The sequence below is a fragment of the Bombus pascuorum genome, chromosome 5 (genome assembly GCF_905332965.1).
Source record: "Bombus pascuorum chromosome 5, iyBomPasc1.1, whole genome shotgun sequence".
In the NCBI taxonomy this organism is placed as follows: Eukaryota; Metazoa; Arthropoda; class Insecta; order Hymenoptera; family Apidae; genus Bombus; species Bombus pascuorum.
In genome coordinates, this window is record NC_083492.1 from 6,591,780 (window position 1) to 6,618,120 (window position 26,341).

The following is a 26,341-nucleotide window of genomic DNA, read 5'->3' on the forward strand; positions in this document are numbered from 1 at the left end:
AAATTTATCGATGCAACGATTGGAAAATATTCCATCAGCAACGATCCTGATCTAATATACATATCGATCATACCGATTTTTAGAATCAACTCGACGACTTAATTCTTAGTTTTCATTTTGAATATTTGTCCGAAGACTCTCGTCCATATTTTTTGCCAAATTTTCTTTCCATATTTCGCCACGGTCTTTTGTCCAATTGTATCAATTTCTGCTTAGTTTACGATCAAAGCTCATCGTTCGCGTGTTATTTTATTCTCAGGCCTACAATTTATTGCCTTGCTTAGGCTTTGCTTTCGGTCATTTTCCAGCCAATAACACCAAGAAAAATAGAATCTAAGAGGAAACTTACCTCATCTACCACGTTCTACAAATGTTTCATAGATTCTTCCGTGTTATATACATTCTCCGCATTCTTAAATCTTTAAATTCCCCATAAACGAGAGGTACGGTTATTCTAATATGTATTTCTGACTAGGCTGCAGTCTTCTCTAAGAGATTCATGGGGAAGCTGCGAAACAGAACGCATAATACAAAAACATGTAAAATACCGAAAGAATGGTACTCTTTCAGATATGTAACAACTAAAAGAATTTTCCATCTTTATATCGACATGGAAATATGAATTTGCATAAATATCTCACTCTGCAATATTTCTATTCATAGAGCTATGAATTCCCATAAATAGTCTACTTCCGACCAATAACCGTGTGTACCTCATTTCGTCGAGGTCTGGTTGCGATTCGTTGGATCGCGAAGTCGTTGCCTGTGCTATTTGCTCTTCTCTTTGCTGGCTCGTTGCTTCGATAATCACTTTGATCCCTGGCCAGAACGTATTCGATCGGCTAGACATTATTATTTGCCTGTGCGTGCATGTCTGTGAGTTTGTATGCGCGTATGGTTCAATCGCAACGGAATTTCGTCGGGCTTTTTGCCGGAGCCAGTGGCTCGAAGGCCGGTTTCAACGGATACGAGCAAAAAGGACCACTCTGGTGGCGGCAAATGACAATGAGCAGGGGCCTTGTACCCGCTGGCGATTCGCATGCACGGGATTCGATCCGAATCATGACCCACCGGGCCCTATTCGACCCGCAACGGAAACACTGTTACACGCAACAATTACCCTGAACGCACCTTAGTCATTGTCACGTTGACAACAATGCTACATTTCCCATTAAGCATTTTTATTTGCATTTTTCACCCCCTGACTCTCTATCCATTGTTAGGTCGACGATTTCTTTCCAAAGATTTATTCCAGTCGAGTAACTTTCAACCTTTTCCTTTCCAGAGATCCGCGGAAGTTTGATTACATCGTTTCTTGAGTAAAGTCGTATTTGCTAGGTGTACGAGCGAATAATTTCTCAGCGAAGCTCAAAGTTTGGAAAAAAAGAAAAGGAAAGAAGATATAGGACAATTTTTTGTTTCGAGCTTTAGAGAAATCTGAACAAATTTCTAATTTACTATGCAAGCGGTGCTCCAGCTAAATGTTTAAAACTTCTTGCGATAAAAGCGAAAATTTAATGGATAGTTATGAAAAAATAGAAAGCTTGGAAATAAGAAGTTTCGTGATAAACAAATATCTAAATCTATCTAGGGTTTTATACATCTGCGATCTTTCGAAAAAGTATAAAGAAATTTGCCAATCCTTAGGAAAGTACAATTATTCTGAGATCTAAAGAATTTTTAGGTAGATTATTTATTCATAGAATTATCAATATTATCTTGAGAAATAAAATTAATAATGATTCATAAAGATCAATTGAAAAATTACAAACGATAATTTGTTACAATTACAAAGAAGTTACAAGACACATAAAATGAATAGAAATAAAATATATAAACACGAACGACAATACGAGTCGTTGAATAGCGCACAATGCTCACTTTACCTTCGAAATTTCAGAATTGAATTCAACGAATTAAACAATATTTGGGCGGTGAAAGCTTTGCAGGTGTAAGCTCTCTCAGGTGTGGGAATCACAAAGTCCAACACCTTCGTTTCGGAGAAATTAGAATTTGAAATTAGAATGAAAATTTCACCTGCAACTCAGCGACTCATATCGCTGGCGGAAGGTTAAAGTATTCGTCGTTGCTTTCTATAACTTTAACCATCTTTCAGGCAAGCGACGGATTTCACCGTGAAAAGATGTTGTGTCTTTGCACAAGATCCAATCGTCAAGTGATTCTTGTATCTATAATTGAAAAGATGTATCGGATAAGGCGTGTTGAATCGATGGGAACAAGTACGTAGTAATCGAGAAGCGTAATGTCTAGTGAATAAACTGACTGCTGCAAGACGTCTCAAACGAGACTCTTCGTAATGTCTTCCGCCGTAGAATCAGTGTGTGGTCTAGCGTTGTCACGTAGCAATTTCACAGTACGTTCTCTTTTGTCAGTGCCCTGCCTATTGGAAGCAAAAGCTAAAAAGCACATTTTATCGTGATGGAACTTGTTATTTGCCTGTCAAATGGCTTAATAGATATTTATAGGAAGCAAGAATAGATACTTGAAACACTTTTAAATAATAATTTGTACTGAAAAATTATTCATTATTCGCTTGTACACTTAATATACAAATTTTTATGGTATTCATTAGTATATTGTCTAAAATCTCATCTTACTATTTTTATTTTATTATTTAAATATATGTAATATATAGTGTAGTAAATCATGTATCAATAACATATTGTACATTGTTTTCTAGAATTAGAACTATCCGTCGTTTCTATTTCTACTACAACCAGTGAAAATGACTGGTTTTTAAAAAATACGTAATAATAGAATATTTTTATATTTTTCGATTTATTACTTTCTTACAAAAGGAATTCCATGTTATGAAGTACATTTTTAGTATTATTAACGATGATCCCTAAAATGATCCCTAAACGAGGGTTGACAGGTTTATAAAATTGTAGAATCAGTCGTTTTCACTGGTGTGGTATTTCTAGCGTTAGCATCTAGCGATCTAACGATCGATTCGAAATTTTCCCGATAACTGATATCGTCATATCGAACGACAAATTTTAAGTACAAATTTTAAAAATGTGTGGCAAATTGTACGAAACGAGGAAACTGGTTAATTGTGGTTCGATAAACAAATTGCAGAACCCTTTTACGCTTTGACAAGTACTAGTCATTTTTACCGCTATTGGTATAAGTAGCCTCGATACAAAATTATTTTCAGTTTGAATACATAAAAAGCAAAATAAAATTCATTATATTATTCTTTTAGTTATCGTTGCGAAATTCGTTACATCATTGCGGAAAAAAGATATAACACGAAGTAGGAATTTAAAAATAAAATTGTAAAACAAGTCAATTTGACCGGTATGGTAGTTCTAGTGTTAATAGTGTTTCTAATTATTTCAGTCGTTAACTGTAAATTTCAGCCACTGACATTTGATTCTATCTTCGAACAATACTTTCCTTATTCCCATTTTCTCGTAATTCATCAATACATTTTGGCACGGATGGCATACGTTTCTTCATATGAAGTAACATGAATTGCACGAATTGTAGTTGGCAATAGTCGTATGTAAGTTCTTTTTAGTGCAATAATGTATGTATTTAGGTCGTTGGATCAAAGCGAACATATTTCTAATTCACATACGGTTTTGTAGCGATGAAAGGACTAAAGCTAGTAGTCCCTGACGCAAACGTAGCCTTTTGCCACGAGTATTATAACTGATTGACATTGACGTCTTTTGCTAGCCTGTAATTGATCGTGGTACTACCGTCTTCACATATAGACAAGCGCATGCATATTAATTGCACGAGTCAACGTTGTTTGCATGCGAATTGTGTTATTAACGAAAGAATTAATAAAAATTCAATGCGTCGAGATAATGAAGCCTTTAGATATTTCCTTGCGTTCCGAGAAATATTTTGCAATTTTTTACACAAACAACATATCCAATTTTTCTTCCAAGTATTTTTTTTTGCAATTTCAAGCAGGAGGTCACATCATAAATAGTAAAATATCTTCTAGGTATTGTTCCTTCTCTGATATTTTTTGTTATTTTCGTATTAGATAAATCCACGTCTCCTCGTGTTTTATTGTATTTAGAAATACTCAAAAATTCAAAAACTATCCAGAAATTGGAGAAGCAAAAATTGCGTAAGAAATAATCGCGTTCAAGCTAAAGCTTTAAATTATTGTTTTATAATTGTAAAAATGTGTATGCTGTAAAAATTGTTTCACAATTTTAAAACATCTCTAATGTACATGATTCGAATCTAGTTGGTCAATGTTCAATCCTACATGCTTTATGAGACGCTTACGCCCATCGCTACTTCTATTACACTTCAACGACCTGTAGTTCCAAAACAGCCGATATAAATTGACAATTCTTCTTCTGTCCTTTCGCTGTAGGTCTAAAATCGATTCTGCCGAAATCGTTCCATTTGTCAAAATACGTCCAGCTTTTAACAAGAGTGATTTATCTCCGGTTGGGCGGAGGTCGCTATACAGTCGACGCACTCTATAATTTTGGAGTATAATTCTTCGATTGTATAAGCTTGTAGGTAGCGTATAATTTTCTGGAAGCGTGTAATTCTTTGCTTGCCGATTTAAAGAATAGGAAGGGAGTACGCGTTCAGCTGGAAGCTTCCGGTTTTCAACGTGTAATTATGGGTCCCCTTTCTGAATATCGCTTTTCGGTATATTTCATCGTTATTTAATCTATTAGAACGATTGAATAAAATGACGCCTTGCTTCTGACTGCGATTGTTATATTATATCGTAGACTGTAAGAATTGGACAATAAAAAACTCTTTTGTCTTTATCAAATATTTTAATAAGAATAATTCGAATAATATTGACATTCACAATTTACATTTGAACGACTTGGTATTGTAATCGTGTTTAATGAAACGGAAAAACGAAGAGAATTTTAATCGTGTTTCATTGTATTCGAATAAATTGTTTGACAGAGAAGAAATAACTTGTTGCAAGAATGATCATCTTATAATTAACATCGAATGAGTTATTCGATTAGAGAGAATCGTTGCGCTAATTTTCAAGGAAAAGTGGGAAAATATCCGAGCGCAAAAATTGTCGATTTATAATGCAAAAGACAGTTGCAATTAGTTTGAGCTTTTGATAAACCTTTCGCATTTATGCTCGGACAAGGTGTTCCGCTTTAATGTTCTTAATAAACATTTGAATCACGCATTTCACGACTTTCTTTCGTTTTTTTTTTTTTTGAATATTTAACAGGATTTAATAAATTGTATCAAGCCTGCAGTTATAATTACAAACTTTTATAACGCCTCGCAGCTCCATAAAAAGGCAAGCTGGCATGAATATTAATATCATGATCTGTTTATGTTCCTGGAATTAAACCGGATGCATAAAACAGGATAATGACACGTAATTTTCATTAGCATTTTTACCGGAACTGGCAGTATTTTTAACGCGTTGACAAATAACGCACAACGTTATACGATTATGCGTGAAAGTTGATGCATAACCACTTTATACAATAATTTGCCATATATAATTATGCGTGAAAGTCGATGCATAATATCAAAATGTCAATGATAAGTATGCAGCATAAACATATATATATGTATATATACACATACATGTTTAAGCGTACAGACACGTCCATACTATAGAATTATAGAGACCATAACGGAGAAAATAAATATCGTTTTTCCCATTAAAACTTAACGTGCAAATAAATTAAGCGAGGAGGTTTATTAATTTATTGTCGGCTTATCAGTATTTATTAATATTTTTATTCGATACGAGCGATATTTAATCAATATGATATCGCAATCAGAGATATCCCATCGTCACGAATCCAGTATATTATAGTTATACTTGGTATAACGACATGGTCCGCAATAATTAAAGTGAACTACGCGGTCTTCGATATAAAACGGTGATTGTCGACACGTTAGAAAAACTAAATGACGCAGATAATAGAGGCTGAATAGCGTAATTTCCGGCTCCGGGTAACCCCGTTCGACCAAAAAGGATCGAACTGCAAGGCGTAACTAAACGAACCAACCAACGGAGGAGGAGATTATTCCACAGGCCCATTATGAAGCCCACAATCAGAAATTATACTCTCTTCCTCCTTTCTTCTTTCATGTTCTTGTACCTCGAGGAAATTGTAGGAGCTAGTTATCGCGCGCACAGGAGAAAGAACGGACCTTTCTTTACCGGTAGCCTCTGTGCTATACACTTTCGTTCAAAAGTTAGGCATCGAGTAGCTCAAAAATAAAGACTCGTATAACGTAATCTTGGCAGCGAGTCCTTTCTCCAGTACCTGAGGCAAATTATTTCTTTTATCAATTATTAAATTTATTTTATGAATTAAAATTATTCAACAGCGTCGTTAGTCCTCGCATTACATTGCGTTGCATTGCAGCGCGTTTATCTTTACGTTATATTACGCTTCTTTCGTAAATTACGCGGTTCTTCCTAAAATATTTCACAACGATCCATGAAATATACAATTTTAAACAATACCTTGAATTGTTCAATAGTGGAAGCGTGTATTTTTTGGATAGTTCTATACAGAATGTCCCGATCTTTTATCAAACGTTGTCGCTATATTTCACAGGACAAGATAAGACGACAAGTCAAGATACAAAATGTATAAATAAATGTCATTGGTAGCATTGTTAAAGAGTTACAATAAAAAGAAAAGAAAAAAAAGGAAAAGCGGTATACGAAATGAGCGGTAACGAACGTGCTACGGTACAAGATAAGAATAGATCAGGCATATTTACATACAGTAGTAGTCACGAAGCATTATGTGCAATACTTCTATAGATCCAGCTACAACTCCATTTCAAAATGATTACCATTCCTGTCAATACAAGATTGACAGCGGCAAAAGATTGAATTTGTTATTCTTTGCAGTTCTCGTTTATTACGTTGAAGTTGAAGTCGTACAAGTATTACGATACCTTGAGATTATTACTATATGTAAATGTTCCTCATCTATTCATACTTTGTACCGCAGCAATGCACGTTCGGTATCGCTCGTTTCGTATGTCGTTTTTTTTTTTTTTTTTACTGCAACACTTTAACAACATTTTCAATGACATATATTTATATGGCATTTTTTCCTTATCTTGACCTATAAAATATGCTGACAACGAAAGAACTGAGACACAAAGAACAGCGCACGTAAGGAGGACAATGAATTAAAAAATGGAATTTGCTCGAAAATAAATCATTGCTTGCGCTTATTATTTATTTAATCGCTAACTTTTTGGTCTACTTTAGTCAATCAACGATCTTCTAGCGAAAGTTGAATTACAAAATATCTCTTTATCTTATAAACGTAAAAAGAATAACGTTCGCTGTTAGGATTATCAAATCGATAATATTTTTACTGATAATTATTTGTGACAATATTTGTCGATTTGTTGGTGAATCGAAACCAACGACGTACTCGCAACCTCGAAACAGGTGATCCCTAACTTTTGACCGACAGTGTAGACGCACCGAAGTGTATCACAGTTCATCCGCCCTTTGCGTGTGCTGGGACAGTTTTATGTATAGAAAGATTTGAGGAATCGACGATAAAAGGCTGACAGAGAATTCATTCATACGTCCCACCCTCCGACTCGTTCAACCAAAGGGGACCGTTTCCTCATCTTCCGGACTATAGTATTTCTACCACGCTTAGCCTCGTGCTCATCGTGCCTTCTGCGAATTGCCTTAATTCGGTGTCGGTTAGGATACCAGTTTTTTAGAAACCATTATGTTATTGCGTTTGGAACTGTCTCGTTTGTTAGCGTCGAATATGTTTGGAAGATAGCAGGCTTTGTTGAGCTTCCTACCAATGCCTTAAATATTAGGGTTATTTAACAGCTTCTTAGTACCTTTAACAGCCGGTAGTATTACGTTTTATCGTGTTTATTTTTGTATATTCATATCTATATTGTATATTTATTTTGTTTCTTCTGTGTGTGTTTTATTCCGCGTAGTTTGTTTCTCAACTGACACTGTTGGTTCGCAGGTAATTGAAATTGTTTGGATTAGATTTGGATCGGATCGTATAATCTCAATTTGTACTCTGTGCTTTACCGCAGAAGAAATCAACGGTAAACAAGTAAAGATAAAAGTTTCTTTTATAAACAGATCTTACAAATTGACGGAAAGCTTTCGATTTTATCTGCAACAGTCAACATCCAGAGGAACGCGCGTCGTTGTCTGACTACAAATGTCTATTCTACTTAAAATTCTTCCAGTTTAGAAGTTATTACGTGTAATACTAAGTCTTCGCTCTATTTACATGATTATTCAAAACACGCAGTATTAAAAGGGATTACATTTTATATACCGCGTGATCAGCAGAATAAAGCAATAAAATGCTTACTGCGGATAGCTCCCTGATCTCTTCTCCTCTTTATCTTGCAGAAATCTGAAGTGGCTAATAAATCCTGCAATTATCAGCAGGTAAAATAGTTTCCACAGATACGCATCTTAATCGAAGAATAAAAGAAAGAGAGCAGGGGAAAGCGGTTTCCCCGAATAATTACTTATTCAAACAATCAACCGGAACGAAACAGCCCACGAGCACGCATTAAAAGGGACTAAAAAGTTGAGCTTGGTAAATATTGCCACAGCGCCGAGAGAGAAAAGAGAAAATAAAGGAGAGAAAGATAAATAGAGGGAAAGGGTAGATAATGTCCGATTAAAGGTGCAGTTTTTTGATGGCCAATTACTCTTACAGATAAAAGCCTGAGTTCGCTCAGCCCCTGTCTTCTTTCTCTTCCTTTTTTATCCTCTCTTTCTCTTCCTCTTTTATCCTGCTGTTCGTCTTGATACTCCCATCGGAACATCTTCCGCCGAATCTTTACGATCCACGCTTCGGGGTACGCGTTGCTCGATTGTAATCGCCACGGAACACGCCCTGGAATTAATCCTGATAAAATTAATAGGGTCCTATTACCAAACGCGTGTACTGCCTGCAACAGTAGACTCTTCCTCTGCTTTTGTTGTACATATGTCGCTGTATTATATTTATAAAATTGATGTATTATATTATAACCATAATAACTGGCTTGTAACCTCTTTTGGATTCAATTGCCATCACTTAAGGTTCCGTGAACTTCTCCATCCTTTCTTTGTAGAAACTTGGCTGGTTGAACGTATCGGAGTATTACAACACGTTCCGCATTTTTTATGCATTTGTGCGAAATTTGAAGGTACAAGAGATCGCGCACAAATGCGTAGAACAGTAGCTGTTATGATATTTGGACAATGAAACGAATCTCTATTTAGGTTCCATTTCTTTAATTGTAAAAGGGAATTTTAATTCGCCTAAGTATCCGTGCACCAATGATAAATTCAGTAATTAAATAATAAATGAGTCTTATTAGGAAATGAGTACTGGCTTGATTAGACTCTGTGTATTTTTATTATTTTAGCTATCGATATATCATATTTATAAAATTGGCGTATTATATTGTGACCAATAACGCGATCTTTGTTAGACTAAGTTGACGTCATACAAACTTCCGCGAACTTTCAATCTTTTCTTTATTTCTATCGTATTAGGCATTTTTATTATATATTCCCAGAATCGATGTATTATAATATAATCAACAACGTGCTCTCTGTTAAGGATCGATTAATAATATTAAAAATACAAACTTCTCAATCCTTTCTTGTCTCTTAATTAATTGGTTAAACATATTAAAATTACCTCGCGAGCACACCGCTGATGTTTATGCAGTTTTTACGAGAAATTCCAATGTACAGAAATGCGTGGAATGTACGTAATGTACGAAAGTCTGTGTATAAATATGCGGAATAAACTCATAGAAATAAGTGTTTATGAAAATATAAAGCTGTAGGAACATTCGCAATCTATTTATGAGTAATACAGTTTTGCGATAAGAACATTTGTCTGTAGCTTTTCTTTGAGCAAAGAAAAATTTTTTCTTTATGGGAAATTTCAATGTACAGAAATGCGTGGAATGTACGTAATGTACGAAAGTCTGTGTATAAATATGCGGAGTAAACTCATAGAAATAAGTGTTTATGAAAATGTAAAGCAGCAGGAACATCCGCGATCTATTTATGAGTAATACAGTTTTGCGATAAGAAAATTTGTCTGTAGCTTTTCTTTGAGCAAAGAAAAATTTTGATAGGAACAACGTATGAAATTTATTTGACACGGTGTAATTTATAACGTTGATCGTTTCAGATTATCCTTTCCCTCAGGACACTCGTCATTCTCGGCCTACACGATGATCTACCTCGCGGTAAGTTCCTCCTTTTCGTTCGTCTTTTCTTCGAATTTATGATTATTTACGATCGTCTGACTCCGTTATCGATCCATTTTTTTTTCTACGATGAGGAATTTGAATGGCAGCAACGGAATGTCTGCTTAATGGTTTGGAATTTCTACCTTCTTTCTCAAAGTCGGATGGTAATTACTTATTTTGTGTTACTTTTTAAGTTGGAAGTAGGAAGAGTTGATTCCAAGCTCACTGTGATTTTTTACATTATGGTGCTCGATGATTTTTATAATTACGTGTACTCGTTAGATATGTACATTTTCATAGATTAAAACGTAGAATTATTTTCGTTAAACGTCGTGCGTTTGGAAAAAGAAAATAGTACACGTAGTTTTCTTTTGACCAAAGTTTCGTGTTTTGCTTGCAACGTCAGTGAAAATATCGTTATGTACATTATCAATCTAAAATATTCTTATCTTGTATTATCTGTTCTGTGACTGATATTAATTTTCAATTAAACAGATAGTGGACGAGATTATCAAATGCTTTAAATTTCTTAAATACAAACGATACAGGAACATGAATTGAAATTAGAAATCGTATTTAAACAGATGGAGCAAATAAAATTTACATTCTTTATAGTTACTTTTCAAGCTGATTGCGAGTTATAGGTATAATATAAGATTCTTTTACTTTGTCATGAGCAAAACTATGAAATACTTATTTAATGTTTATATCATTCTCTATATCTGAAGTAAAGAACTCAGAGAAATAAATGAGTACCATAACGCAAATGTGTAAACTTTGTTATTTCTTTACACGTGTGTATCATTATGATATCAAACATTACGTAACGTGCGTAAAAAAGTTATCTTATATAACGTCTTTGTGCATATTTCTCTTTTTAATTTCAACATCATTGATATACAGAACATTTATCATTATGTTAAGGTGCCTGTAATTTTTCAATTACTTTTATGAGAATTTAACCAAACGATTATGTGTATCGATGGTCACTTGGTATCGACCGTTAATTAACGATAATTGTTTTACGAAAAAACTGCAATTTACATAATTTAAAGATATAATTCGAAGCTATCGTAATTTTTGTTAAGTGGAATTCTATATATTTTTATCTTTCCGGCGTCCTTACAATTTTTTTACTTGAAAACAATTTATATGATAATAGATCGACTAAAGTTCCAACAAAATTACGAATACATGAATACAAATGAAAACGCAAAATCGACAATTATTTTTACTTCATTCTGTTTTTTTTTTTTTTTGAGAATAATGACGTTACTGTCACCACTCTTTTCAACTCCTGTCCATCGTTTACGCAGCATCCAATCGTCTATCTTCTTTACTCTCTTTATTTGCAACGACGAATAACCATACAACGCTGTTTATCCTGAAATATTTCCAATAAGCTCTTTCGAGACATTTCTGTCGATGCCACTTCCCAGCTTTCCTCTGCAAGATCAACAATCGAAAATCAACAGTCTGGCGAATTCCATTCACAAATCGACATCGTCCGAACTATCATTTGATCGATGGTACTTTCCAGCTTTTTCTTCTTTTCGCAAGATCAACGATCGAAAATCAACAATCTTGTAAATTCCATCTACAAATCGACATTGTTTGAACTATCATTCACATGTCCTAACATTTGTACGTAAATTTGCACGATATTCTCTCTTGTCAAGTGCTAAATTCATACTTCCAACAGCCTTTGTAATGTATTTCTCAGATTCAGATTTATAAAAAGTTTACACAAATATCCCGACGATTCGTACTTTCGACTAACGGAAAACCGAACGAAAAAACTAACAATTTTACCGTGGAATTTCTTGGCACTGAACGCGCTTCACCTGCCGTTAGATATTTTCTTACAACGTCGAAGATCTTTTTCTATTGTAATTAACTTGGAACCGAGGAGGAAAATTGAGATACGAAAATACGAGACCGACGGTAGAGTTAAATTCGCTGCTGAAAAGATTGACATACGAGTGACACACGATTGGCTAATTTCACACTTTCGAAAAACCAGGTTTCATCATCGCCAACCTACTATGCTTCGCCTTTATCTCGCAGATTGCATCGCACACACCTTTTACTTTCTCTGCTTTTTTACAGTGTTGACAATACCACGTTACGAGGACAAAAAATGTTCCATTTCCATAATAACTCTTTCAATGGTGTGTGCAATTTCTGTATGTTTGTTTTGTTTCTATGGTGTTCTATAGCTGTACTTACAATTAAGGATGACATGGAAGGGTAGCAAGCTGTTGAAACACTGCCTGCAACTTCTGTGTATACTTATGGCCTGGTTCACGGCATTGTCGCGAGTTTCTGATTATAAACATCACTGGAGCGATGTTCTGGCCGGCTCGACCCTTGGTACCATCGTGGCACTAGTCGTGGTGAGTATTATTCTCCTTAACTATCCCATTGTGCGATCATAAATTACACGCGATCGTGAATATGAAATATACGATGTATCGAGTTCGAACTTTTACGACCTCCGTTGGCCGTATTCGCTCGTGGAGACTAATCGGCAATACCGAGACGCTCTGCGTACATACAATGCAACTCTAATTCATCTGCATTCTATTTATTCGAGGGAAATTTCACTGGGTCAGCCTGTGTACGAAAACTACAGCAGAGAAACGCGAATACGTATCCGTTGATTTTTCTATTTTAACGTCGCTTCGCGATTAAGAGGCAGAGAATTTTAATGCATAATTGGAAATGAAAACAACGTTTTTACGTTTTAACGTCATTAGGTCGATCTTTGAAAAATAGCTGCTAAATTAAGGAACAGCGAAATCTCGTGCAATATTTTAACATCTTCGACGTTTTAATATTACGACGAGCAATATTTTGATCGTTTCGAAGAGGATGCAAAGATATACGTTTAACGATCCAAAATCAAATATAGGGACAATTATGGTAATAGAAGATCGTTCAATATTTAACATCGAACGTTAAAGCTGCTTCCCTATGTAAAACAGAAAATGTGATTTATTTCGTTGTACGATATCACGTGTTGGAAAATGAACAAATCGTGGATTATCGTGTTTGCAGCCGTGTGATCTATATATGTGACATATGCGAGTCTCCCAGAAGCGAAATCGATCGACGTCACTTTCTGTCAATTTCCTCAATTTAACCTGCGCGATTAACGTCCAATTCAGAAAGGAAGAGAAAGAAAAAACAGAAAAGAAAGTACTTGCTCGAGTTCGTTTGTTACAAGAGGATAAGATATACCTAAATAATAAGTTGGCAGACAAAGTTGAAAAATCGCGTTTGGTAAATTTCAAAGATAAGTGACATCATCACTTCCTTCTGCTTTTCAATTTACCAAGTTGATCGATAGTGGCCTTTGAACGGCTCGCGTAATTTCCGAACAAATACACGGCTAATAATAATCGGACGATCTGCGAATTGTTTTTTTGCAGGCGAACTGCGTGGCGAACCTGTTCAAAGATCGGTGTCATTGCTTGATGGAAGAGAAACGCCGTGCAGCCGATTACGAAACAGGGGGCGGTACACAGGTGAATAATGGCTCTACTAATCGCAACTGTTGACCTAACGAGCTAGCTCTTCGCTTGCTGACCACACCAAGACCGTGACTCGTCTTCTAATTGTCTCTGGGGAGCTAGTCCGGTCTCAGGGAACAAAAGCACATGCTACTGGCCGCCTGAAGTCGAGTTATATGAAAAACGTACGGTGTCCGAATGTTGGTGTCGCGAATTTTATTGTTCGACAGCGAAACTGCCTTACGCATTGCTGGGGACCCTTCATCATCCGCCCACCTTCTCGGCGATTCTTCTAGATGTAGCCTGTTTCAACATGATCCATCATAATCATCATAATCATCATCGGCTGGTGTTCCATGCTGATCGAATTCCAATTAAAAAGAAAAGAAAGACAAAGAGAAAGGAGCAAAAAGCAGCAATATTTTATGGGATGGAACGGATTATTCGATGTACGAATTTCTCTTTTTCATTCGATGCTTCGCCACGAAGCTTCTTTTATCAACGTTCTCTACTTTCGATCGAGCTTCTGTGGTCAGTTTTAATACAAACTCTCATCTTTTATCGTATGTCCTAAGTGTCCCTTTAACGATGCAATCGATAAGCGAGCGATTTTACGTGGAAGAACAAGTGGAAAATGCGGAGTAACATTTTCTCGCGTTGCTGTGAAAACGAAATTCGGAAGTTTATCAATTATTAATTAAGTAAATACATTAAAACTATTCTCGTGAAAACGAGGCCGGATCAATTTTATTTGAACATTTTTCGCTTGTTTCCGCGCGTAAGGATACAACGATCTTCCATCGATTTATTCGTATTTATCGGTAATTAGCTAAGCTCGTGTGTCGGTTCTGAAACTCGATTCTATCGAAAACGAAGCGCCGTATAAATAAATTTTGTACTATGTCGTCGACTTATTTTTTCCACGTAGAATCATCCCCCTGCCGATTGTATCATAGTTACCGGGACAACCTGTATTTCGTTTCTTTTTCTTACTTTTCTCTTTTGATGGAAGCGAAGAGCGAACTATACATACATTATATGTGTCTTGTCGATGTCCTAACTTTGTTGAAGGGACGTTCGTCTTATCGATACGTCATCGTTATCCCTTATTTCGTCCAAATTGTCCGTTCGAGGAAGATCTAGCACGGATCTGGTTCTTGTTATTTTATGTCTATTTTAGATGGTGATGTTTCTCTTTATTTTTTAGCCGATTTTATCGATAAGTAACCGAATTATTGCTTATACGTATAATTCGTTGTTAGCGCAATGATAGGCAAATATCTGTTAATCTCTTATCGATAGTCGCGTTTAATGCGAGAATTTTTGTACAGGCAATGCAACCGTGTTTGTAGTTTCAGCGAAGATGTATTTATTTCTTGTTGAGCGTTATTTATTTATAGAAAGAATAAGCGAGCAAATATTTTTCCCCTGATCGTAGACGGTATATTGCTCGTTGTTCGCGAGAAGGCACGCTATATTTTTTAATTGGAGAGGAGAACAGACAAACGCGGTGTTAACGTTCATTCTTATTCTTGTACTATAGTTTGGTAGATATTCTTGTTGGTATCTGGTGCTCTTGATCCTACTTACGCTAAAGTTGTTTAACTTTAAAAAACGTACTACTTATGCTAAGATATGAAAGGCGATTTTATTTTCTTCTTCTTTCTTTTTTTTTTGCGCTTAATTAGTCTCGAATTTTTTGAACAAATTGCAGAAGTAGCAAAATTTTCAGTATTGATCATTTTTTTTATCGTATACGTATACTATAATATAATATGTCATTGAAGATGAAGCACGCAAATATCATTCGTTGCTTGCTGGACAATTATGGTACGTATTGTTAGGTTTGCAAGTTTATTGTAGATTTAAATATAAATAATTGAGCGACTCAAATGGAAAGTGGTACAAGTGATAATATCTTTGATTTGAGATACTTAGAAATAAATTTCTGTATAGAAAAGTCTGTATGCTTTGAACAATTTCAACAAATTATGTTACAGAAAGCATTGTGAGTACTGAGAACACAATTTTTGCATTTTAATATACGTATAAGCTACTCAGAAGCAGAATAACGGTAGAAAAAATTAGCTAAAAATACAGATACGTTTGGCAAATTCGTAACTTGGGTTAAATTATTTCTTTCAATCTGTTCGTTTGCTCCATACAAATAATTGTATCGTTGTTAAAAAAGAAAAAGGAAAGAAACTTGTACCGCTTTTCCATCGAGTCTCCTGATTCTTCGTTCAATGTGATCGTTTACGAATACATTTGCACAATATTATCTTAAGAATATGTTTAAAAAAAAACATAGGAAAAAAAAGATATTCGTAGAGAAAGATCTCCGATAGCGTGGAGAGATTCGCGTTTATTCGAATCTCTGATTTCCTGCAAAAGCAATGGGATCTGTTCTAATAGCAAATATATGATGCAATAATAAGTGGACTGTTCATTACGAACGTTTAATGCAAAGTATTACAGTAAAGATCGTTAGTTAAATAAAAGGAAGGAGCAAGTAAGTGAATTAGTAATAAAAATTAGAAAAACTCCACGGAGCTATGTATAATCCTATTTGAATTTACAATTGTAGGAAGTAATACCATTTCGAATCTGTATACATTTCTAGATTACGAAAGTATAGGTTCTTAAATATTATACAGTAGACGTACGTGTTTAGAGGACGAGAGGAAAGAATGGAAAAAGCAGAAAGTTAGGAGAAGTCACTCTCGTCCATTGATTTTCTATTAAAACTTTTTACGTAATTCGAATAGCCGACGTACTAGGTATGCGTGCTAGCGTCTCTAAATCATTTTCGATATAATTATATAGATAGTACCTATATCGTACGATTTACGTACGATATACGCATACTAACGTATGTATGGTGTTTTGAAACTTCACAAGATGAGCCACGTAAACCGTTACGAAAGCCAAATATCTTTGACCCTTTCGTTTGATGAAAGGAGATATTACGAAACTATATGTTGGAAACGTATTTATTTAAAAACGTATCGAAAAATAACAGACACAGAAAATATTTTGTTAAAGGTGTCTCATAAACGTTGAGTGAACGTCTTTGAACATTTTGGGTTTCTCGTGAAACGAAGTATCGCCGGACTACAACGTGTGCCAATCTCTTTTACAAGAAACGATGTTAGTATAGTGCATAGATAAAAATGGTTTATTGAAACATTAAAAATACTTCTTACTACGGAATGTTAAAGAGGATTCAAGGAAAATCCATTTAGGGAAGGTTTTTAAAAAAGTGAAGAAACAGTGAAGAAGAGATGATCCTTGATACTCAAGGTTTGCCCTGTATGTATATAAGAGAATCGTACGTATAGTAGTATGAAAGTTTCAACACAATAGTTTGATTTGTAATAATTGCGTGGCTCACCCTGTGTAGAAGTAGAACTAAGATGTTCTGCTATACGGCATTGCTGTATCATCAACTGGAAGTATTGTGTACCTGTACACTCTTGTAGTAGACAAAACCGTGTACGTTTATATGTTAAGATAGAAATCTTTATTTATTTTATAAAGGATATATTCGATTCGTTAACGAAAAGGATGTCAGAAAGAGACCAATAAGTGATATTTCGATTACCGTCTTCACCCATGGCCACTACTTTGCTAACTATAGCGAAACTATCGTGATAATCGAAAGCAAAGATTCTTCGCAGCAAATCTCCCTCTCTCTTCATTTTTATTTTCATTTCAAGTAAAAAATCTTGTGTAAATGTATTATTCGTTCAGGTTTTCATCGTTTCTTTCTAAATTGAATCGCTGTATTAAGATAAAATTGTGTTCGACGCATCTGGAAAATTCGTAGCAAAATATCCGAGTTTCGTATGTAGTCTCGATCGAACTAGACGAATCGTTAAACGAATCACTATTTTCTGCACAGCATTTGCTTTTTTCTAATCTATTTTTAAGACAACCAATTGCAAAGCAATGTGATCGTTCTTAATCAAGACGATCATCTTCGTACATCTTTAAAATTATTTTGCTCTCGAAGACAACGTTGTTGCCTTTTTTGCTGGAATTGCAAATGTATAGGATTATCCATTAGAAACTTTACAAACAGCCTAACGTGTATAATACTTTCATAAGCAATAGCTTTCATCCGCATATAATACCGCAATCGTAGCTTCTAATAACGCACTCCTACGAATTAATTACCAAGAATGTTATCGCTTCATGTTCCTCTCAGACTTATTTCAGATACTATTAATGATTACTTACGATCAACGGTATGTATAACATAACAATACTTACGCGCGTATTAAACGGAAAAATATGGAATTGCTCTGCGTTTGCAGGCCGTATCTTACTAATCTAACGAACTTTCAGTATCGCTTTTTACCACTTTTATCTATATATCTTAAAACTTAAAAATCAGTTGCATATAGCTTATAAATACGATGGCCATATTCTCTAAGAGAAAATAATTTGCCATGTAAGCAATATTAATAGCAGTAACGACGATAATAATTTGCAAGCTTTGTTCCATCGTATTTCCAAACCGATTCGTGTCTGTGGTAGGAGTCTACGTATTGTAGAATTTGTATCATTTTTATCCAGCTCGATATCATTGGAACAAACTTTCGATTCAAATCTGTAAATGCTTTGGAACAATAAGAAAATAGAAATAGATAATTGATGTCATCTTTACAGGAAACTACATTTACGTTAAACGGAACGCTGCTAAATAGAAAAGAGTTCTCCGTAATGTTGTAAAAATGAAAATCGAGATGGTGGATTTTTTTTGGAAAAGATAAATAAATCAAGAGAGGAGCTACTCGAATTACAAAACTGATCTTTACGATCGACGATCATAGCTGTACTTTGTTTGAAATTTTAATTAAGAGATAATGTCATAGGAATTTCTGCAAGTTTCGTCCGTGCAGCTAAGCATTACGAAACTTCATTCTGTCTGAAATGAAAAGTATTCGATTAAAATAGGAAATATAATTAAGAAACGATAGTAATAGAGATCCAGGAAGAGTGACACAAGATTTTTTACGTGCAGTACATTCCCAATTTATCAATGAAACAAATGTAACGCTATACTCTTTCGACACCTTTTAGATTTAGCGTATTATCTTCCTTCTCGAATCGAAAAATCGACGACAAGTATGTGGTTTGTTTCTTTTTTTTTTTTTTTTCTTTTTTCGTTTACACATCTGGAGCCAAGCTCGAAAATATTGTCGTAATTAACCGATATGTAAATTATTGTATCGTTCGTGCTACTGTATTCTGATTTACGATTAGAATAACGAAGCACTTTCCTTGTTATTCGTACGAAGGGTTAATTTTATATCTGCGTTAAAATATAAGTCGTGTATTATAATATCTTTAACATATTATATATGTATATAAATATGTTATATTTTAATGTCTTATTGACCGTTGATTTTGTTCCAATGATTGTATTTCGCAATTGAAATTCGTGTGTATGACACTTGTGACAAGAATTCTATTTTTCTTTTTCTTTTTTCAAAAATATGGACTTGATAATATAAAACTCATCTTTGCTTTTGCCGAGTTGTTGGCAATTAACATAGTTTGTACGTTGCTTAAAAAAAGAAATAATATTGATTACTTAAGGTCAGCTGATAAAGGGTTTGATGAAGGATATTTATATATTTTAAAGGAAACGAGACATTTTTTAATACATGTTTTTAAATATTTTAACATTGAAATGTTAAAATTATTATGAACTTGTATTGTAAATATATGTATAATGTAATTTAATTACAAGAATTATTTTTCTTCTTTTCATTAGATTTTATTTTAGATATGTAATCTCGTGTGAACTTCTATTTATAATTTTTTGTACTCGAAGCAAACGACGACGAAAAATGTAGAAACAGTTGATAAGTAATAATCGTGAATTGACATAAGTATATATCACTATGAAATAATATTTCAAAATATATTTCATTAATCTTTGTATTCTTTCAACGTGTTCTCGAAAATGAGTTTCCTTTTTTATATGCCCATATTTGTTCAATTTCTTTTTACATGCCTTTTACATTTATTGTATGTATTGATACGTCGTTAAATGACGTTCGAGTATTTTGTAATCAAGAAACTAATCGTTTATATGTAGCGTAGTTATACGACGATAAAAATAAAACTACATTCAAGTGCGAATAAAATTCACGAGAAACATGATTCATGGGATAAGTTAGATTAGATAATTTATGAATATTTTTACATTCTATCGTACTTTCACCTTCGAACTATGAAATGTAATAGTAAATAAAAATTTACGAACAAGGGGTGGTATATTGTATTCTTTAATTGTTAAATTTCTATTGTTATACATGGATAATTTTATTATTAACGTTATTAGATGTTTAGTATTAACTAATCGATCTTCTGATGATTACGATAACTTTATCGTGAAGATTAAGATTAAATTACGATTACCGTGAATGAAACAAGCTCAAAATAATGAAATGGAATTGGTAAAATATTTATAGATATTAATATTCTCGTAGAAAATATTTTACGAACATTCCAAACCACGAGAAATCAAATAAAATGTTTCTACTTAATAAAATACCAGCATCTTAATTGTTATAATGCAAATTGGCGGTCAATAAGATGTTAATTGTTAAATATAAAATACGATTGATTTCGTTAGACGATAATTAAAAAAAAAAAAAACTCTAAAGAGAAGACGATAAGCCTTAATTTCACAATGTGTCTTTCATATCCTTTCAATATTAGAGAAAATAAAAACAAAGAAACAAAAAATAACGCGAAGTAAGTTGAATCGATTCTTAAGGAGCTACATAAATCCAGGAAATTATCAATTTCTTTTTCATATCATTTGTATCTTCAAGCCTGTCAAATATTTAAGCGCTTTAAACATTTTACCATGAAGCGATTACTATTAAAAACAATACCAAAAGTATTAAAAAAATCTGCGAATTGTTGCATCAGCAAATAACACAAAAATTAACTGTTCGTATAAAAATGTCTGCCATTTCCCACCATATTTTTGCAAAACTTGCACGATTGTAAAACCTAAATATCCACTATTTCGCACAATGAGCATTTTTCTTAAAAATTACATTTCTCTGTGTCAGAAAAATATTGAAAGATACGTAGTTTTTAATTTCCTAAATATAAGTAGCTCCTTAATTTGTTAACTGGGGAAAGACGAGTTAACTCGTCGTTGGCATTACCAATATTTTGTACTTAATAATTCATTTATCTCCTCCTTCTTTATCTTATAATTACTCTGATATTAAAGGTAATAAACATTTGCGTAAACTTACATTTGCGTAGAATTCGATCGAATTAATTCGTCTTTTATTAATTATTTAAATAACCGCCCAGTTAACAAGTTAAAACGACTGAGTTGAATATTATTAGCAGTATAAACTATGTCTAACGCGATTTATCGGATTTGCATGACGGATCATGTTCCCTGTGCTCGTTCATACAGACGAAGGGATCGTTAATCGTTGCTTAATGGGTTTCGTATTTATTCTAGGGCAAGTCTTCTGCTATTACTTCGAGCAAAGATGTAAACAAGGGATTTACGATATGCAACGCAATAACATTGATTAAAAAGAAACAGTTGTAACGTGTGTACCGTTTTATTGTGATAACATGATCATTAAATTCTGCACAGATTGAGAATGTATACCAGATCGAAGTAATAAGTTCGTTCACCTGTCGATGAGATAATATCGAAATTTCGATCGCTGTGATAACAAAGATATTAATAATTCTAAGTTTTATTCGATGAAAGTAACCGTTGACATTGGTATATAACGTCTAATAAATAAAATATAAAAAGTGACAGATACTGTTGAAAAGTTTATTTGAAATGATAAAGCGTCGTTGTATCGCAATAATTCTAAGTTCTATTCGATTAACATCGATATACATATAACATCTAAATACATGAAATATATTGAAAGTGAATAAATAGTCTTCAAAATTATTGTTTCGATATATTCTAAGGCATCGTTGCGCATACTTGAGAGATCATCAGAGAACGATCAAAGGGAAAATACGATTGAACGTAATTAAAAAATTCAGCCTTAAGTGAGAAGAAGAGAAGCATTTCGAACGATCTCTGCCTCAGCTTACGAGCTAAGATCTTGTTTAAAAAAAAAATCCGAAGAGTCGATGTAACTGGAGTTTTGAAGATTACACACACGGTAGCGACGAATTATGCTCAATTCAATTTATGTGAGTAAATAATTTACAGATAGATAATTTATAGATGCGATAAATCATCAAACTGGAATTACTTAACGACAAAAAAAAAGATCTTTAAACCCGTTCCTTTAAATTCGATTCGTACGGTAATATGTATAAATAACGATGGCTTCTCTTCGTTGAGACGAAATCGTTCATCACTGGTTCACGAACAGTAAAATGGACGAGGTATAAATACATTATAGTAGCTTTGACCAGTGCACGCCACTTAAGCAGAAACAGTGGCACACGTGATCCTTCTTGATCGGCATTTCGTATCCAAAGAGAGGATACAGCACCGATAAAATCTACTCTTTCTACCATTAATAATACCGATAGGTATCTGGTTATAAATGATAGCTCTTATTATCTTGTATACGCAAGAATACGAGGAATCACGTCGAAAGTATTCAAACACGAGCGTAATGCGAAATTAGTCTTGTACTACTCGGAACTGTCTTGTACACGAAATGTTGAAATAAAACTTCCTGTACGTGCGTCTCTGACGTTATTGATAAATTACCGATTCAGAGGATATCATCGATTAACCGAATAAATTGGCAAATAGAGAAAAATATATTGTTATTTCTGTATTTAAAGGTAGGATCATAACAGGTATTATTTTATTCTTTGGATAAATCTATCACACCGTTCTGAGCCGAAAAACCTTTATTGCACTTTCTTACGTGGACTAGAGATAAAAACAAAAGAACGTCTTAAACCTATCGATTAAATCTATCGATTGTATCTAGAACTATCTTCTAGTTACTATTTACTGTAACTAGCACATCTGCATATGGATGGCGAGTACGAACTCACGTTGTCATTTTCGACAAAACGTGTGTTACGTGTTTTATGAATTTCCTTGAAATTCAGATTTATTTACGTCGACTTCTTGCAATAAATAAATAAACTGATCTAAATTCGAAGTTTAAAAATTACGAAGTTCGACAAGGGCTACCAATATATTTCGTTTACATCTCGAATTTAGTTTAATTGTACCGGAACACGATTTACGCAAATGTATCCAGGGACAAAATGATGTACATAATACAGGGTTACCGAAGCTGCCTTTTACCAATAACTTCTCATTCGTGTAATGAAAGATGACATTCGTGAAACTGGTTTTAAAGATTCGTTCATTTACTTCATCTAGATTAATGTTCCCGGGCGACAAAATTGATCAGTGAAAAAATTTCGTTGCTGCTATCGTTATTAGCTCAATAGCAAGATAGTTTTCAGTACTTGCTATCGTCAGTCAAAGTCATTAATCTAGAGATAACTGAAGAATGGTTTTGGTGAGGGCCAGATGTGTAGCTTGGAAGGGGCGAGTAAATTCTGGTTGAAAGAGGAGGTGAAACGATAGTACGTCATGTGGAAAAGAGGAAGACTCGTTGATGGATTGGAAGGAGGAACCTAAAGTCGAGGAAATTCCCGATGAAGGTGGAAATATGGAAGCGTTAAGCTGCTTGCAGGGAATAAAAAGGAAAAAGCAGGAGAATAGGAATAAGAGGAAGAACAAAAGACAAGGGTGGAGAAAAGTTCAATTTTTGAAAAATAAAGTACAAGTTAAATAATAGATAGGTAATGAATGGTGGAATAAATAAATAGATGCATGAACTGCAATGGTGAAAATGTTTATATAAAAATAAAGCATTCAGAGGAGATGAAATAGATAACCAAGGAATTGATATATTTTTATGTTATTATTATAGTTATTTGTAAGTTTAGTTATAGTTTTCTTTTATGTTCATAAACTATATAAAACTAAGTCCAATTTCTAGGCCATCAGGCTGAAACAAATATCTACATATGTACATAGATAATTGGACGGCAGCCGAGTAGTGGGTAAGTTATCCAGTTAAAAAAATAAATAAAAGTTCCCCATAGTCCGTAATTTAATTAGCAACCAAAAATTCAACCAATCTAGAATGGAGTGTTGTTCGGAAAAAAGTGAGATATAAAGCAAAGTTCATTTTAAGGTCGACGAGCTAAAATGGTGTAATAACTATATGTACTAAAGCTTTCCTTAAACTCTAGCGACGAAAAACACTAGAAATTTACGTACACAAAATATATAGATTTTTGGTAGAAAAAGAAAAATTTCGTTGCCTTATTAATCTAGTCGAATTAAACGTAAAAGATTCAGGAACAAATTGATAATAGACATTTTTTTGCATATAATTCGAAATGATATTTAGAACAAAATAAGCGACTTTGAAACAATTTTCCCTTAACGAAATATCGATTAAACGAAAGAAACACGATTTTTTTTTTTTTACATTTCGCTTTATATCTTTGAAACTATTTGTCGTACGTGAAAAAGTTTCAGTAGAATGTTGTAGCTAATAAAATTATCTGGAAAATGAAACCTGTTCGTTACGGTAAGCACAATTGTTAGGTTGAAAATTAGTAAAAAGCGAAAAAGAAGTCCTCTTTTTCTTAAGTTGTTTGCAAAGTTCCATCGTAATGGAACTTGTTTCAATCGATTTCCAGAATCATTTTACGTAATTTAAAGAAAAGAACGCTTCTCTAGGACGAAAAAATCGTGGATAAAAAATTATGGAAAAGATCGCATTATCTCGACAACTATAACCCTAAAAAGGACATTCTGTTTTCTAATTTGGGGTTATTCAAAGAAAGAAAAACTAGAACTTCTTGTTTTATGTTACTTAAGGGCTGAAAATAAGAATAAAATTTTTGTGTTCCCTTTTTCACTCATCGTTATTGTTAAAATTACATTTATCGTTGCAAAGTCATATTGTCACGAATAATAAATCATTTCTATAATGTTGAAGTTTAAAAATTATGTTATTATTTATGTCGTTATTTACTTAATTTTTTATTAATTATTTTATTGTTTATTATTACGTTATGCTATAAGAAAACGCGAGTCATATGAGAAAAAGAACCCCACTGTCCTTGTCTAATTAAGTATGCACACTAACGCCGCTCGTTAATCGGTGTTAGATTTACACGTTATACTTTACTGCACGAATGTGCATAATTTATTAGACAAGGACACAAGTGGCCTTTATGCAGTGTTCTCTTCCTATTCCTATATCACTTTTTGAGTTCGTTCATACATTTTTATGGTTATTAATCACTCACCCATATTGTTTTGTGTGTATTTAATTTTGTAAGCTTATTTGCGTTTCAAAAGTTAGCTAATTTGTGCTTTACCTATCGTCCCCTGCTTTGTTATAACTCACTAGCTTTGTAATGAAATAATGCTGGAAGAATAAAATTCTATGACACATGTATAAAATAATAATTTACTTCATTTGAAAAAAAGAACAATCGTTATGGAACTGACATAAAATTTATTTAAATTTCAGAACGAATTAACATCACTTCAAACAAGAATTACACTTTACAATGCGATTGAAAGAAATGGGGACAGCACTATTTAAGAGCAGTCACACAATCAAATTGAATACTTAATAGAGAAACAACTGCAAGTGTATCTGTATTTAATTTACCGTGTTTATATGAAACAGCCTTAATACTCCCTTATTTATGACTCTGTTATTTCCCCGTCAGATGGGATATTATTTATTTCATAGCCAATATATCATAGAATCTGTAATTTATTTCAATATATCAAGTGTACTGTACCATATTTTAGATGTCATATATGTATGTCATTTTAACTCCTTTCATCTCTTCTATTAAAGATCTTTGGTACACACAGTAACATGCATTATTACTCGAAAATCATAATGTGGGAGACAGTATTGTTGTATACGTTTCTTTATAATAGCTAGCTAGCTGAATGTTTTGTTATATATTAAAACAAACATTGAAGTTAATAAAAACATGTATTTTATTTCTTTAATGTATATACATCTCTTAATTAAGAAAAAACAAGCTAAATAGTGTTAAAAATTCTTGAAATATCCGAATACTAATCTGAGTCACTGCATGTCTTTCGAATAATAGTTTAATGATTCAATTTATTTCAGATTCATATCAAATCAGTACTATCATGATAAATAACTAGCTTAATAAATATTATTTATGAATTTCTAATTATTTCATTTTTCACAATTAATTTCATAAATTAATAAAATTGATAAAGCGTTTAAATTAGATAGTAGAGATATCTAGCGTTGAATATAGATACTATCATTGCCCAGTTCGACCCAACTGACATTTTAAACTATAGTCATTACGTTTCCTGCGATGTATAATGTGATAGTATAATTGTTTTAGAAGCGAGATATTTGCAAATATGTAACGCGATATGAAATTGTTAATTTCGATACAACCACGTTCAGATAAAAGTATTTTCTAGATATATTTCACGTGTCATTGTTCCGCTTAATCAAATTTTTTAAGTATAAAAGTAACCTCAAAAT

At 33.5% G+C, this 26,341-nt stretch overlaps 1 protein-coding gene and 1 long non-coding RNA gene across 3 annotated transcripts in view; one reads left to right on the plus strand and one right to left on the minus strand.

The window, feature by feature from the left end:
- LOC132907435 (putative phosphatidate phosphatase) overlaps positions 1-26,251 on the plus strand; it is a 59,902-nt gene extending 33,651 nt beyond the window's left edge. The window contains exons 5-8 of one of the 2 annotated variants that reach the window (XM_060960550.1): positions 10,179-10,236; positions 12,459-12,635; positions 13,674-13,769; positions 25,319-26,251. In XM_060960550.1, the coding sequence (XP_060816533.1) occupies positions 10,179-10,236; positions 12,459-12,635; positions 13,674-13,769; positions 25,319-25,393 (406 nt within the window). In that variant the 3' untranslated portion in view covers positions 25,394-26,251. Of the gene's footprint in view, positions 1-10,178; positions 10,237-12,458; positions 12,636-13,673; positions 13,770-18,428; positions 22,482-25,318 lie in introns of those variants that run through there. The other variant, XM_060960551.1, reaches the window with a different exon arrangement.
- LOC132907443 (uncharacterized) lies at positions 11,301-12,594 on the minus strand. The gene is made up of 2 exons (XR_009658174.1): positions 12,469-12,594; positions 11,301-11,685 (listed from the first exon to the last, which is right to left on the minus strand). It is a non-coding gene; the product is annotated as an uncharacterized LOC132907443 (long non-coding RNA).
- Positions 26,252-26,341: the final 90 nt, after the last annotated feature.